The 17,938-nt window shown below is 38.1% G+C and overlaps 1 protein-coding gene across 1 annotated transcript in view; it reads right to left on the bottom strand.

Moving 5' to 3' along the window:
* The window catches only part of Apoltp (Apolipoprotein lipid transfer particle), a 668,275-nt gene that overhangs the window by 21,544 nt on the left and 628,793 nt on the right, over positions 1 to 17,938 (bottom strand). Inside the window, exons 68-70 of the mRNA XM_067142082.2 lie at positions 16,347 to 16,468; positions 15,826 to 15,937; positions 8,653 to 8,784 (exon numbers count right to left, since the gene is read on the bottom strand). Of these exons, the coding sequence (XP_066998183.2) occupies positions 8,653 to 8,784; positions 15,826 to 15,937; positions 16,347 to 16,468 (366 nt within the window). The remainder of the gene's footprint in view (positions 1 to 8,652; positions 8,785 to 15,825; positions 15,938 to 16,346; positions 16,469 to 17,938) is intronic.

Here is a 17,938-nt window from a genome sequence, read left to right as displayed (position 1 = left end):
GATTTATGCTCCACATACTGGGTGCAGTCAAGAAGGGAAAGATGACCTCCTTCAAGTAAGAGAGAACCACATCAAACAAGATAATACTCTTGTTATGGGAAACCTAAATGCTCAGGTGTGAACTGTAAGGGCAGTGTATGAGGCAGTGATCGGTTCTTGTGGATATGGAAATAGGAACCACGAGGCTGAATGTCTCTTTGAATTCTGCCTATGAAACAACCCAATAATCAAGAACACCTGGCTTGAAAAGCAGCTGAGCTATAAGTTCACAAGGTACAGCTGGAATGGAGAGCAGAAATCTCTTACTACTATGTCACTGCAAAGACATTTATTAAAGATGTTAAAGTGCTGCCAGGAGAAAGTTTTGGTAGTGACCACCACAGGTTGCTAATGAGAAAGAGAAAACCTGGACTGAATTCACACAGAAACTAGATGAGGAGAACAACAAGAAACTATTATATCAAGTAGTGAGAAGCTAGAGAAGCAAGTATGAAGAAATAAATGCCCTGGAGAAAGGAGATGGAAACATCACTAGGAATGACAAAGAGATAAGAGATGAGAGGGGACAGTATTTTGAAAAATTATATAATGGTGAAAATTTAAATATCAAACAACAGGAGACCATGGCGAAAGAAAATAATGCCCTAAAGAACATTAATAAAGCCAAGGCAACAGGCATAGATGATGTAAGCGCTGACATGATCAAGGCTGCTGGAATGCAAGGATTGCAGTGGTTGTCCTAAACACCATTTGGAAAGAAGAAAAACTACCTGAAGACTAGACTAAGGGAGTCATCGTCTCTCTATTTAAGAAAGGAGATGGACGGAAACCCAGAAATACAGAGGCATCACTCCTCTATCACATGGACTGAAAATAATGGAACCAGGATAGAACCACACCTTAAAGAGGAGCAGTTTGGTTTTAGAAGGAATAGGGCAACAACAGATATGGTATTTTCTGTAAGGATGATCATGGAGGAGCACTGGAGAAAAGGAAAAGATGTCATCTTTATTTTCCTAGATATTGAGAAAGCTTATAAGAGTGCACAGAGATGAAAAAACTGGAAATATATTGAGAATAGATCTATACCGTGTGCTTTAATTAATAAAGTCAAAATGCTGTATGAACATTGCCAGTGTTGTGTCCAAATAGGGGGTTGATATTTGGAGTGGTTTGAGAATAGGCATGGTTTATAACAAGGCACTATTGCCACTTTTACTCATCATTGTAATGAATGAAATAATGAAAAGAGTTAAGAGACTCAACAATATTAACTCTGAGTTTAAAGCTCTTTCTTTGCAGATGATGTGGTGATGGTGAGGCTGAAGTACAACAGAAGCTGGAATGCTATATTCAAGCAAACTGATCACAAGATAAGCAAGTCCAAAATGGCAGTGTTGCCTGTTGGTCGCCAAACATCTGTACTAACATCACTCTAGATGGATCAAAGTTGGAACAAGTACATCAGTTCCGTTATCTTCACAGTGTAGTAACAACAGATAGCCAACCATCTGCAGAAATCACTAGTACAGTACAGAATGCAACACAGATTTATCACCTTGTGAGAAAACTTCTTTGGGATAAGCAAGTTCCATTACATTAATAATACTTTACAGGAGCTTCTTTGTACCACTTACAGTCTAGAAACATGCATCCAAACCAACAGAAATATCAGCAAACTACAAGCAGTGGAAATGAAGGTCTTAAGAAAACAAGGAGGGACAAAGTAAGAAACGATGAGATATGCCATCTTGTCCAATATCCCTGATCTGGCCGGCATCAAATCCAGGGCCTCTATGTATGAGGAAGTACGCTATCCCTACATTGCTGGGCTAGCACATCACTAGTACATTTACATGTTTTAAACAACTTTATTCCTTAACAGAATATAAACTTCCTGATCCAAGTTTGTACGATGACTGTTTAAGTGTGAATGGTCTAATGAAGTATGGTACTGAATAGGTAGATCAGGAAGTTTATATTCTGTTATGGAATAAAGTTGTTTATATTAGTGTTTATATTTATTTATTTATTTATTTATTTATTTATTTATTTATTTATTTAGTTATTTATTTATTGATGTCTTTAATTGCGGTTAACTTAGGGCTCTTGGCCCTCTCTTACACTTAACCACATTATGTGGCTTGATAATGAATACAAACTTAATATTCTAACTTAATACACTGTATATAACATAATAATATAACTTAATACAGACTAAAACTAAAAGATCTACATCCTAAGTCTAAAATGAACAAAATAAATTCAATATTAACTACTCTACATGGAATTCATATAATATAACAGTAATTTATGTAAACATTTGGGAACTATTTACTCAAGATTTTCACTCATGCGTTCACACATAACTACATAATATAGCCTACGTATTCAAGAGGAAATCTTTAGACTGTCTTTTGAAGGTAATTAATGAGGAATTTCTAATTTCAGGGGGTAAAGCATTCCATATTCTAGCGCCCAACACAAGGAAAGAATTACTGCAGGCAGATGTACGATATGGAGATATTGCAATTGTTGACCCAGAACGCGTGTCATGGTAATGAAAGGAAGGTAGAAAACGGAAACTTCTGGAGAGACATTCAGGTATATTTTCAGTCAAGAGTCAATAGATAAGCATTGATACATGCTGATTTCTCTGCTGCTCTACTTTTAACCTAGAAAGTTGTGCCTAAAAAGGGGATATATGCAAGGCAAAATTCAATGAAAAAATAAATCTAATGCAGGAGTTTAAAGCTCTCTGCAGTTTCTTACTTTGTTCACTGGTAGCATCCAGCAACGCATCACAATAGTTAAAAATTGGAAGTATCAGTGATTTGAACCAGTCTTATTTTCAAGTTGAGAGGTAATACAGTCTGGTGAATCTTAAGGGGATGAAGTAATGAATGATCTTTCCTGCATATATTAGAGGCATGCTCATCCCAGTTCAAAGTTTCATTTATGGTGACTCCAAGGCTTTTTACTGATTTACGGAATGGGACAGCTGCACCATTTAGTTGAATAACTGGAAGTTGTAGACTGTGTAAACGGGTAAGCAGTTTTCTCTGCCCTAGTATGATAGCTTGTGTTTTCGTTGGGTTGATGGAGAGAGAATCCTCAGCTGCATAACAGCTGATCTGCTGTAAGTTTCAGTTCATATTTTCAATAGCTGAATTTATGTCATTCACATTTGTGTGGCAGTAAATTTGATGGTCGTCGGCATAGAGAGGGTAGTTGCAGTTTTCCAACTCAGAAGAGATGTCATTCAAATATAAAATCAATAACAGGGGGCCAAGTATAGAACCTTGTGGCACGCCATTAACTTTGTACTTCCACTCCGTTCTCTTTTCATTCATGACAACACACTGTTGTCGGTTATGGAGGTAGAAAGGGAACAAGTTGAGAGCAGCGTGGCTAAGATGGAAGGAATGCAATTTCGCTATTAATATGTCCATACTGATAGTGTCAAAAGCCCTGCTGAAGTCTAGGAGAATGAGCATGGTCAATTTACATTCATCCATTGCTTTCCTTACGTCATCCGCAATTTTTCGAAGAGCAGTAGATGTACTATGTCCGTTTTTAAATCCAGATTGGAAGTGATCAAGTAACGAATGGTGCATCAAATACTGGAGCAGTTGTTCATACATGAGTTTTTCTAAGACTTTCGAAAGTGAAGAAAGTATAGAGACAGGCCGATAGTCAGATGGATAATTCGCTAGAGATTTTTTTGGTACTGGAAAAATTAAAGCATCCTTCCAAACAGTTGGGAAGTAGCCTTCCAAAAGACACGAGTTACATACCTGGGTTAAAATTGGCAATACTACATCTATCAAGGTAACGATGAAGGTTATCATGATGTCGTCCACTCCGATTCCTTGTGATTTGACTGATGTTAGTTTTCTCCTTACATCAGTTTCATTTACTTTACGAAATTTGAACAAATGCCGTTGTGGTAATGGAGTAGATTGAACAGAATTTACTGTTTTTTGTATGATATGAGGATGGGTACTAACTATTTCTCTAGTAAAGTGGGCATTTAATTCATCTGGATTTATGTCATGCGTATTGGAGTTTGTAGTTTGCCTCCCAATACCTATGGATCTGAGTTCTTGCCAGGTATTTTTTGTGTTCAAGTTACTGGCTAATTGTTGGAAGTATGCATATTTATTTCTTTCTGATTATTTGTTTAACTCTATTTCTAAGCACATGGTACTTTTCAAAATCGTCAGTTGATAATATCTGCTTGTAACATCTGTGTAGTGCATCACGTTCAGCCATTGCGGACTTAATGTCATTTGCTAACCAAGGAGCAGCTTTGCGAGTCACCCTAGCAGTACATTTAGGTACGTGTATGTTATACAATCCCAACAATAATGTGTTAAACCTCTTTACTTTTTCGTCATTGTCAGTCAAGTGTAGTATTTCATAGCACGGGCAGAGAATAACGTCTTGTATTAATTGTTGAGAATTTAACTTTTTCATGTCTCTATAGGTTATCCACTCTGGCTTTGTTTTGGGAACTTTCAAAGAATAAGCTAAATATATGAGATCATGGTAGGATATACCAGGTACAGAAGTTTATCCATGTTTTAGTATTTTCTGAGGATTGTTTGTGACGAGTAAATCTATTAGAGTGTGTGAGCTGTATGCATGTGGTGAGTAGGGTTAAGTGGCAATACTGACATGTTACAAGAGGTAAATATGTTATGTAAACAATTTGCTTCAATGGAGTAGATTAACAGGTTTGTGTTATAAAGTCGCCAAATATGAGTACATGTTCGTAGGTAGGTATGAGTTTTAGTAAATTTTCTTCGAAGTCGGTGAAGTTTCCTGGTTTTGGTGGTTTGTAAACGACTCCAATAAGTACTTTAGTCTTATCAACAGATAGTTCAACAAACATATATTCGGTTAAGGTATCAGTAGATAATGTAAAAGTTTGTATAATCTTCCCCGTTAAATTGTTTTTGTAGTATAGAGCTACTCCTCCTCCACGGTACTTTGGTCTATTGTGAAAAACTGCATTAAATCCTTCTATATTTACCATGTTTAGAGGGACCGAGTCCTTCATCCAACTCTCACTAAGTGCTGCAACTTTTACCATGCTTCCTTCAAAAATAGCTTTCAGCTCAGTGTGATGGGCAATTATACACTAAGCACTGACATGGGCACACAGTAAGGAGCAGGGAAAGGACGAGAATTCTCTCTCCAGGCGAGTGCGGGTGGGGTGAGGAGTCAGGGAAAGAGAAGGGTGGGAGGGTTCAGTATCAAGGTGAAGGTTGTTTACCCTGCCCAGGGAGAAAGCTACATTACTGCCTGTGTTAGCCATAATCAAAAATAAACAAAGGACAACTTACCATTGTTTCCTCTTGTATACGTAAGCCACTTGAATCACTTAAACATTCACTCACACTAAACTTATAATAAAACCACTTATAATTAAAACGTAAATCCATGAGTCATGCACTCTACTCTACTAATCACCTAGCCGTGAAATAACAGCATTTAGTTCCGCTTTAGTGGCCACTGTAAATTTGTTTTTTTGCCCAGAACTATGATTCTTCCTTCCTGGGTCCAAACGCTATGCACTCCGAGCTGGTCTCTGGCTCGATTTAATAGATCTTTCCTTGCAGCAGTCAATGACTCCGTAACCAACAGTTTGGTGCCTTTGAAGTGCTTCTTAGCGCGCCAGACACAAACGCGAACATGAAACTGGGCAAATTTAACTATAATCGGCCTGTTTTCTGAGGTCACGACTTCCGCAGCTGATCTGCGTTGAGGTCCCAAACTATGACAGCGATCGATGTCATCCATCGATAAGTCCACTTGCAGTTTAGATTTTACTGTCTCTATCACTTTGGCATAGACATTCTCAGCCTGTTCTTCTTTCACCGCGTGTATGGGGAGACAGTTCCACCTACTGTATTGTTCGGCTTCATCAGCCTGGGCTTCGTGCTGGTCAAGACACTCTTTCACAACTAATAACTCCTCCTTTACACAAGAAATTTCTGCCAGGATGTACTGGCGGAAATCTCTGAACTCAGAACAGAGGGAAGTCAGATTTTCATTGGCGCAGCACGGTCGGTAGTGTGACCCAAGGTGACTTTTATCAGTTGTAATTTAAATACTTTGTTGAATTTTTTTCTTTATGCCCTATTCTGACTTACCTTTATCAATAAATGATAGAAGTAACTAATAATCTTTTAATGTTGCCATTAATGCTTTCACAGCCCGTACTTATAGACCTGATACTGTATAGGCTTTTGGGCTTAGGCCGTGTCAAGAAAATAAGGTGAAATTCTTTATGTTTCACAGAGAACTGTGCTCTGCGTCATCAGAAGAAATCTCCACTGTCCACGAGAAAGGCTTCTTAAACAATGACTTTTGAAATCAGAAGTTATAATAGAAGTGGAAACGGTACTTGCATTTGTCATCAGATGGATTTTCAGACATGGCACAGTGCTAGCGTTCGAAGCGGAAGCTGACCGAACCATCAGAATTAGTCTAAGGGGTCACATAACATGTGTACGTAACATATGACATTGAGAATGCATGACAATGATACAAGCCTGGAAAGAAACATCTGGCAATGAGGAACGTGTGAATTTGGAAAACACCGAGACGAAACAACAATAGTGAAGGGACAGGGAAGGGAAATACCTACGTAAATCCTTAATGGCTGGCAATCAGGTATTACTTAATTGATAGCCAGTGTCCCTGTTGAAATTGTTAAGATTTCTACGTATTTCCACAGCTTCCTGTATAATCCTGGACGTGTAGTGTCTAGTATGGGTAAGAACTTGAGCATCTTGGAACATGACATCATAACCCGGCGATAAAGCGTGCTCAGCTATTGCAGATTTGTCTGGCTGGTTGAGACTAATATTACGTTCATGTTCCTTGATATGGGTACGAATAGACCGGCATGTTTGGCCGATGTATACTTTACAGCAAGTACAGGGAATTTAAAAATCAACTGATCACTAGTCCCCTTGTCTACAAAAATGTTGAATTCTTGTTTTGAAGTCAATTTCACACGGTTTGTTAATTGCGAACATTTCTTCCATGTAACTTCTCCTTCTTTCACTACTATCATCAAAATAATTCAGGACAATTTAGAAACTTCTGAAATATCTGACTTCTACTAGCACCTTGCACTCAAGATGTAGAGAAAAATATTAAAATTTCTCTGTACTTGCGGTAAGGTATACATCGGCCAAACATGCCAGTTCATTGGTACCCGTATCAAGGATCATGAACGTAATATTCGTCTCAACCAGCCAGACAAATTGGCAATAGCTAAGCACGCTCTATCGTCGGGTCATGATGTCATGTTCCAAGATGCTCGAGCTCTTACCCAAACTATACACTACACGTCCAGGATTATACGGGAAGCTGTGGAAATACATAGAAATCCTAACAATTTCAACAGGGACACTGGCTATCAATTAAGTAATACCTGGTAGCCAGCCATTAAGGATTTACATAGATATTTCCCTTCCCTGTCCCTTCACTATTGTTATTTCGTCACGGTGTTTTCGAAATTCATACCTTCCTCATTGCCCGATGTTTCTTTCCAGGCTTGTATCATTGTCATGCACTGTCAATGTCGTATGTTACGTACACATGTTATGTGAACCCTTAGACTGATTCTGATGGTCCGGTTAGCTTCCGCGTCGAATGGTAGCACTGTGCTACGCCGATGAGCCATCTGGTGATGAATGAACGTACCATTTCCACTTCTATTATAATGTCTGATTTCAAAAGTCATTGTTTAAGAAGCCTTTCTCGTGGACAGTCAAGATTTCTTCTGATGACGCAGAGGACAGTTCTCTGTGAAACATAAAGAACTTCACCTTACTTTCTTGACACAGCCTAAGTCCAAAAGCCTATACAGTATCATGTCAATAATCTTTTACCTCCTCTTTCTTTACTCTCCTTTCCCAAACAACTCTAATTCCTAACAAATTCAACCCTATCCCACCTGCTGGTAATTAATGGTGCCCTTTTGAGAGTTGCATTCCCACATCAAGGAATTCCAGGACTGTTCACTGTGAGTGGTTTGTCATCATTATTTTTGGTCTGGAGTTAGTGAAACTATTTTTAAAGGGACTTAGCAAATGTCTGTGAAACAGATTTGCCTTTGTTGAGACAGCTAAACAGTGAACTGTGTAGTGCTAGCAATCTAAGCATAAGGAGGATCATATTTCAGAATAAGCAGTATAAATGATGACAATTAGATTCTTAACCAAATGTTTAGCATATGTTTCATATGAAATTGTTATTCCTAAAAGAACAGAAGTGATCACTAGTCACCTTGTCTACAAAAATGTTGAATGCTTGTTTTGAAGTCAATTTCACACGGTTTGTTAGTTGCGAACACTTCTTCTGCGTAACTTCTTCTTCTTTCACTACTATCATCAAAATAATTCAGGACAATTTAGAAACTTCTAAAATATCTGACTTCTACTAGCACCTTGCACTCAAGATGTAGAGAAAAATATAATCCTTATAGGGTTGGTTTTGTTTAGCAAAATTATTTACTTGCCTTAGCAACATTCTATTATCTACACAGACATTTCTTCAGAGGAGCATATTACACTGGTGTACTAAACAAGCTTACTTTTTTATATGTCCTTAACAAATTAGCATAATTACCATTTGTTTCCAAGGCTAGTGCTGTGCAGAATCCAAGCTTTGATTTTGGCAGTTTAACCTGCCTTCTTAAATCACTATCTCCCTTCAGTGATTTTACATCTTTCTTTGTGTAAGCTGTTTCACCATCCATTCCTAGAAAGAAATCAGAAAAATTAAAATGATGTGAGATCACTTATCTGGAAAAAACAACAACAACAACAACAACAACAATAATAATAATAATAATAATAATAATAATAATAATAATAATAATAATAATGTCGTGTGGGCTCTGGGGAGATCAACCTGCACGCCAGTGTGTGTGTGTGTGTGTGTGTGTGTGTGCACTCATGCACGTGCAGAAGAAGAAGATGATGATGATGATGAGGTAAGGAGAGGGTGAAGCCCAGTGTTGGCACATAGCCTACTCCTGTAGAATAACATCAAGGAGTCTGATCAAGACTTAACGTACCCATCCGACGGTTGAATCATCACCAACAGTGTCACATGCCCTCACTCCATATGAACACGGTGGAGAAGTCTGAAATTGAACCAGGCTTTTAGCATGTAATCTAGTGATTAGAAATTGTACAAAGGGCACTAGCAAAGTTTTGCAACGTGAGTGAACGCTTTAGACTTTTTCAAAAGAATTTTCACCACACTCAATACACTTCTCTATACGTTGAAACCAGTCACTGAACCAACTCTGCCACTTCTCTTAGGTTACATTTTCACACTCTTGATCCCATGCTGCCAGAAGCTCCTCGTTGGATGCAAAACGACCCCCTTTCAGCTTCATCTTCACTTCTGGGAAGAGTGCGAAGTCACATGGGGCAAGATCAGGACTGTATGGAGGGTGATCAAGCACAGTCAACCCTGATATGGCCAGGAAATCCATTGTTACATTCGCACAATGTGCTGGAGCATGTCGTGATGCAAGAACCAAGTGTTAAGTCGTAACCTTGGACGGAGCTGCTCGAGAGCCGGGATGCCCTGAGGCAGACAAGTCTCACTGTAACACTTTGCAGTAACTGTCCTTTGTGTTTCTAGCACAACCCGAGGCAGGATGCCCCGTTTAGTGAAGAATACTGCAATCATTCTTTTCTTCACTGATCTTGACTTTCACACAGTCACAGGAGTACCCTTGTCTTCAATCAGCCACACCTTGTTCTGGGATTTCATTGGGACATCATAATAATAAAGCCAAGTTTCATCACCTGTAATGATGCTACTGACATTACGCGAAGTCCCATTTTCAAACTGTTTTAGCATTTTTTGGTACCATTTCACTCGATGTGCCCTTTGTTCCACTGAAAGTGAACGGGGCACCCAAAGGTAACAAACGTTTCTAACATGGAGATGGTAGTGTAGAACTGAATGAATAACTGGTGCAGGGATGTGGGGGGTCTCTTCTACCTTCCGATATATCAACCGCCTCTCTTGCTACAACATTTTCCTCACAGCTTCAATGTTTTCCTCAGTCATTGATTCAGACGGTCGCCCAGAACAAGGGTCGTCTTCAACCCAAAATTTCCCCTCTGGAACTCTTTGTACCAGCGGAAAATTGTTGTCCGATGTGGACAGTCTTCTCCCAGCACAGGAGTCATTTCCTCCAGGCACTGGTCAACAGTTAATCCACGAGAAAAATTGTAGCGGATAATTGCGCGATATTCACCTTTAGACCACACTGACACCTTAACTTGCTTTCAATCCCACTGCTTAGTAACAACTGGTGTGAAGGTCGCACCTTGCTGTCTTCTAGACCGGTTTTTCACCCCACTTTTCATCCCTCTACCATAACAGGGGTGTCCAGCCAACCGTTTTTGCGTATTGCAAAACTTTCCTAGTGCCCTTTGTATACCATTACCTCTCCTACCCTACTGGCCAACATTCTGATGGTGGAATTTATTTTCCAACAACAGGGCTCAAACCGGAACCGACTAACCATGGTGTCAGACCAAAGACTTGGCCCCTTAATAATCATGATCACCAGGTGGGCGTTAATAATAATAATAATAATAATAATAATAATAATAATAATAATAATAATAATATAGTGATGATAAAATTACAAAAAATTATACTGGCTTCACTACACTTTCTAATGATAAATAAATTACTTACTGAACTGGTTTCAACTGTGTGGGAATGGCTGTCCTCAGCAACTAATACTCGATGTCTTATGTCCCTTACCAGCAAAGTGGTTAGAAAGCCCATGTCATATGGCCATACCAGGGTGATCAAGTCAGTATAATGTAGTGTAATAATAAAATATTGATGATTTTATTAGCATTGAACTTAACATATTTTTCCCATTTAAAAAAAATGGTATTGAGTCCATGTTCAAAGTTCTTGTAATTTGATAACTTATGGAACCAAGCATTTTAATGAAATACTTATTGAATAACTTGAGGTACCGTATTTTCAAAAATTCTCATATTTCTAAGACTTGTTTTAGAATGTTTTCTTTTTTTTTGCCCTGTGGCACTGTCTGTGCTAACCTGTAGAGGAAATTTTAAATGGTATTAACAAAGGATTTTGGACAGATACTTATGCTACAAAACTGAGCACCCGCTATAACACGCATACCACGCGAAAGGTGGAAACACTGTTGTTACATATCAATACTGCCATCGCTGTGGTAGGAGAACTGCACAGTGACAACTCACAGATGCATACAGTTGTTGGGTTATGTCTTTGTTGGTGCATGGACTAGTTTAATATGTTCATCCAGCTGTAGAAATGGAGGCAAGCAAAGAAGAGCAGAGAAGTGTGGTTTATTTTATGGTGGCTGAGGGTGCTGGAGTATGTAAAACTCATCATCGCATGTCTGCTGTGTATGGCGAACACTGCATGTCCATGTCGAGTGTACAGGAGTGGCATAGGAAATTCAGAGAAGGGTGCACATCACTGCAAGACGATGTACGCCCAGGACAGGCCTATTGAGCCATTACTACTTTGCAGAAACTACGATGCACCATAAAGCCAAAATGCCCTGGAATGCTGTCGGACGGAGTCATCCTGTTGCATGATAATGCTTACCCCCATACTTCCAATCTGGTGAAGGCTACGCTTCAGCGATTTGGTTGGGAAACATTTCAGCATCCTCTGTAAAGCACGGATCATTCACCTTGTGATTTTATCATTTTTGGCGACCTGAATAAATACATTTGTGGGTGTCGATTTCATTCGGACGAGAAATGGCAAGAGTGGGTACGGTTGCGGATCCGTCAGCAACCTGCAACTTTCTACAAAACTGGAATTGTACATCTCGCCTCCCAGTGGGATAAATGAATTAACGCTTTTGGGAATTACTTTTCAATAAAACCATTCCATGGTCACATTGTAGCGGGTGTTCGGTTTTCATTTGACTGACCCTTACATTAACTCTGCAGTGGTCGCACACAATTTTACGTTGTAGAAGCTCACATGGCATCTGAGAGATGCTACTTTGTTTCTGAATCAATTATGCTATCCCAAGTTTTGAATAGGATTTACATTAATTTCAGGATGTCTTAACCGAGCTCGACAGCTGCAGTCACATAAGTGCGGCCAGTATCCAGTATTCGGGAGATAGTAGGTTCGAACCCCACTATCGGCAGCATTGAAGGTGGTTTTCCGTGGTTTCCCATTTTCACACCAGTCAAATGCTGGGGCTGTACCTTAATTAAGGCCACGGCCGCTTCCTTCCCACTCCTAGCCTTTCCCTGTCCCATCGTCGCCGTAAAACCTATCTGTGTCGGTGTGACGTAAAGCAAAAAAAAAAAAAAAAGGATGTCTTAAAAAGATGAATATAAACTACTGAACCTAATTTACTGATATAAAAGCAACTAACGATGAAAATTAGTTAATAGAGTAGAAACCTAAATCGTCTCTCTGATACAACCAAGCAGCACAGTTCTACAACCACCTTATCGCCAGCCCAAATGTCCTTGGTATTTCTGTGGTTATCTTCCCCTTCAGTATGTACTGTAAGTACAGTATGCCAATTAGGACGTTCATTTCACATATGAGGCGTTGAGCGCAATAGTAGCCCAACCCACACAAATGTAGAAAATGAGTAATAGGGCACAAAATGTTGTTCATAATGGTAAATAGGAGAGCAACAGTGGCCCAGACCACATTGAGAAACCCCCGACAGATGTGTTGTTGCAATGGAATTAATCACAGCCTCCCAGAATGCAACACTGGTCCAACCATTCCAGCTGGTGCGTAGGTTGCTGTTGCATTGGTTATTATGTCGTACACGTATGGAAAGTGGGTAGTGTTACTGATTGTGCGGAAGTATGGGCCTCATCAAAGCATGTGTTATTATCGTGTGAATACATGTACATACATTATGAAATACGTATACTTTGTACAGTGGAGTGATAATCCATTGCTATTGAAAAACTGCTAATCATAACCTCACTTTTGTTTCGTTGGCATGCAAGGTTCTCATTAAGGTAATTGTTTTTCCCTTCTAGATGAGTCATCTAATTCAGAAATAGATGAACTGGAAGATATGCGATCATCATATTTGCCTTCTGATAGTGGTGACAGGCATGATTCCGCGAATGAAATACGGTGCATAGGGAAAAAAATCCATAGAAATATTACAGTTCCTGATAGTGATCCTGAAGCACATTGCAACAAATTAAATATTAGTGGGGTGGCACAGAACAGTAATGAATGTGAAGAACAGTGTAGAGGTAGAAAGAGAGTTAGAAATGAGGCAGGTTGGAAACGAAATATCAGAAAAAGACTTTGAAACTCTGGAAAGTCGTATGTTTCTGCTAGGGGAAAACTTATTATGGAAAAGATATTCAAAGATTTTGAGTGTTGCTGCAACTTAAAATGACATATGTTGGTTTCTCAAATGCAGAAGTGCAAAATATTTGATTCTTTTTATGCACTGGGAGACTACAGTTTACAAACAAGTTATTTGTGTGGCCTTATTACAGTGGCAAAGGGTTTATACAAAAACAAATGTGAAAATACACGAATTTACCACCTCGCAAGTGCTAATAAGGAGGAGGTCAAAGTATGTAAAACATTCTTTAAGGAGACACTAGGAGTTTCTGACGGCAAGATTACACAGGCTTTAGGTCAAACATCGGATGATACTACACCTCCTAGAGACAAGCACGGTAAGAAGCGTTACCCTGGCAGAATGTCAGATGAACAACTTGACAAGGTAAAGGAATTCATATCTCAATTTCCTACTTATCTCTCTCACTACTCAAGGCACAAGAGCCCACATAAGAAGTACCTTGCAACTGACCTGAATATAACTATTATGTATAACCTGTATGTAAAAAGTTGTGATGATCCAGTTTCTTCGTACATTTTTCGCCAAAGGTTTAATAATAATTTCACTATCTCCTTTCATTCTCCATTAAAAGACATGTGCAGAAAATGTGATGAATTTGCAGTTTGTAAGAAGACAGCACATGGCGATGCACTACACGTGATTAAACAAGAAAGTAGCCTTCATATGAGGAAAGCTCAGGCAGCAAGGACTGCAATGAAGGATGATGCAGTATACAGTATACTCGATTTAATCATCTAATAGGAGAGATCCACATCGCTCTACAAGGCCCCTCCCATTCTTGCCCTAACCTCTCCGCGCACAGCGTGCCTCACCAAAAACTTTCCATGACCACAGTCCTGAAATAGTGTTTGGTGACAACGGACTTAACATAATTTATAATTTATAATTTCTTTTTGTCATTACTGTTTCATGTTATCACTAACCTCTCTATCATTGACAAGTTTACGCTACGTAAACAATACTGTACATATATAAGCTTGTTTGTAAGTGATTTGATAGAATCTGAGGATGTTCTTGTAGAACGAAACATGTCATTCTTTGTATTTTAGTGTGTATTTTACAGGTATGTTTATAGTGTTATAATTTACATTGTATTTGCTGTGTGTTTGACAGACTGAAGAGCCTTTGTTACATTTAGCTTTCAATTAGGTCTGAGAACACATGGGTCTCCAATGTCTTTAGTCTTTCCATATTCTCTCTTTTTCTACATAATCTAAGTGTTATTTATGTTTTACTTCAGACTTCCAGAAAATATATAGGCCTAAAAGTGTAAAATAATTTGAAGAAGGGGTGACAAATTATTTTTTTTTCTTTGCTTGTGATGCACACAAGATTTTGAAATTTTTCAGTATTTATGTCAAAAGAATAACATTAAAACAAATAATATGCCATTTCTTTCTTGTTTTTCCTACTGCATTTTCCCTCAATGAGGAGGGATCACGGGTGCGATAGGAGGCGCACATATGGATCTGGCCCAGTTTTACGGCTAGATGCCCGTCCTGACACCAACCCCATGTGTAAGGATGTATTCACTATTGCATATTTCTGTGGTGGTTGTGAAGATGAATTAACCAAACGAGGAAAAATTTCGTGAATCAGGTGAAAACTAAACCCGGAACCCTTTGAACTGATGGCTTCATTGCTGACCATTCAGCCTAGGGGCCAGATATAAGAGTACCCTATGAAGCAGATTAATTTTCCAAGTGTTCTCTCATGTAAACCGGCCCTGCGGTCTAGGCATAGCAAGCATGCCCCCCACCCGGAGGCCCTGGATTTGACACCCACCCAGGTCAGAGATGGTTACCTGGATCTGAGGGATGGTTTAAGGTCTACTCAGCCTATGCAAGAACAATTGAGGAGCTATCTTATGGTGAGATAGTGACCCCGGTCTATAATATCAAGAATAATGGCTGAGAGGATTAATCACACAGACCACACATCACTTTATAATTTGCAGGCTTTTGGGACGAGTAGTGGTCATTGGGCAGGCCAAAACCCACCAGGGCTGTAGTGCCTGCCACTGGTTTGTTTCTCTGATTTAATTTCTCCCTTCATATACAACCATGCTTACTGTCAATTAGGAAATACTCTCTCTTCTAATAATTTATAACAGTAAAATATTCTTAAGAATCTATTTTCTACAGCGCATACAAGAAGTGAGATGCCCTAATCACTGATCAATACACATAGCATGAACTAATTAATAACACAGATAATTTCCCACTTTTGAATATGTTCTCTCTTTTGTACACAAATAAATCATTTATGATCATTTTTAAACCAGTAACCCTGTTTTGATTTTGCACTGTACTGAGATTCTCAAAAGGACACACACTCTCCCTCTGCCTGTCCCAAAACATTAGGTGTGACAATGTACTCACCATAAAATATCTTTTGTATTCTTGGTTTATCAAACTTAAAGTCATCATTCATTAAAATGTGAAGTTTAATATCACTCTCAAGTAGTACTTGATGCAAGACACTATAATCAAGCTGAAAAAAGAAAAGTGAATGTTTGAGTCATTATTTATATTTTGTGAGATTACATAACATTTTACAGATGAAATGCAATATATTTTAATAGAATTCCCCATTTAGTTTTTACATAGAAACCTAGAATTTTGGGCATTAAGTGATGTTTAGATTTCATATGCTGTTGGAACTTAGAAAAATTACTAAATGCAGAAATACTTCCAAGCAATGAATATTACTCTGCATTACTTCACTATGAATGCACAAAATTTCATTATTAACTATTACCTTAATACCTATTACATCATATTTACAGTCCAAATCTTGAATATCATAACAGAAAAATACTTTTTTTCACATTATTTTAATATTAGAAATATACAAAAATTCTTTCATTTATGAATCCAGTAATCAATTTTATAATACTCACAGTCATTCCTGTGGGATCACAGTTAGAGCAGGGTATAAGAATAAATGTTTTAGAGACTCCTGCTCTAAAAAGAAGTTTTGCAGCATAGCGAATGGCCCCAAATATATCCTTGCTGCCATTACCTGTAAGTGGGCAAAATAAAATTTACAAATGAAAGTGTTTGCACATTATGAATAAATTCTACCACTACATTCTAATTTTATTCACTTGTGAAAAATGCAAGCATAGTATTTCTTTGCTAAGTATATAATTTTTTGATTAGAGACGTACATACAATATAACAATACATGTTTTCGGATAGATTTCACACCGGAAGTTGACAGGGTTGGTACACATCATGTTCCTTGTCATTAAAAGAAGCAATAAGTAAGAATTTAACCTGCCCAGCTATGATAAAAAAATTGAATACTTCTATTCATTAGTCATCTAAAATAACATTGTATGGTACAGTACTATTGGAAATCTGAAAATATGGTTGTAAACAATCACCAGATTTCTTAGCCAAGGTCATGTATATGAGATCTGAGAGTTTAAGCAGCAAAGAATACAAATTAAAAAATTTGTTTTTTGATATCTGTTTTATATTGCACTGACTCAGTAAGGTATGGTTACCTCAGCTGAGAATTCAGAGTTACACAGTTTCTTCCTTTACAGGCACAATTCAAGCATAAAATTTCTTTCCATAATTCTATCTTAGATGGTTTTGCTTTTCTTAAACTCTCCCCTGATATCATTCTTTTAACTTTTTCACATTTTGTGTTTTTCATGCCATTTTCACTGTTACTATGTGAAATGAACATTTTAATGAATTCACACACATAAAATCATATGTATTGTGAACCTCTGAAACTAAAACAAAGCACTAAATTGAATGGAGAAATCCATTACTGCAGGCATCAAGATCACCTACTTGACTGTGGTGCAAAACAGCAAATCTATATGAGGCACCAGGGTCAGGCAGTAACTGTTTGAATTTGTCTTAAGAAGGTCATGAGAGACTACAACTAATACTTCCACTAGTTCAGCTAGATTCTTCGGGAAGCTTAGGCAGTGTCAATGAAGGCAGGAGCCGCAGGCTTTCATCACCACTCCCGTGAATTGTTAGAGAGAGGTATTAGCTCCCTATGGATTCTGTTCATAGCATCTACATTATGATAATAATCAACTGCCTGACTGTGCTAAGCGTACGAACAAAAGAAAATCACACAATGAGAACACATGGGCAATTTTACCAAGAATTTTCAAAATGACTTTATTTGCCCAGTAGTGTACATCATATTAGTCTCAAAACTACCACATGTCCCAATAATTACCACATAGGTTTGGTATCCCTGGTTGGCTGCAATATTTGCTCATCTTTCGTTCATTCATATAAGTGAAGAACTACTCTTAACAATTGAAGAAACAAAAAACAAAAGAAACCTGAAGTAGCACACTGAATGGAAATGAAATGAAAGTCCCAATATTCATTCAGGTAAAAGGAACAAGTCTATATTAAAGTAATATTATATTTGAAATGTGAAATGAACTATAGTTGTCATCACAAGGCATTATTTATAGTTTCATGATACAGTAATTAGAAAAAAGAATTG

This window comes from Anabrus simplex, chromosome 2, assembly GCF_040414725.1.
Source record: "Anabrus simplex isolate iqAnaSimp1 chromosome 2, ASM4041472v1, whole genome shotgun sequence".
Taxonomy (NCBI): Eukaryota; Metazoa; Arthropoda; class Insecta; order Orthoptera; family Tettigoniidae; genus Anabrus; species Anabrus simplex.
The sequence above is the reverse complement of the archived record's forward strand: the minus strand, read 5'-3'. Positions and strand labels throughout refer to the sequence as shown.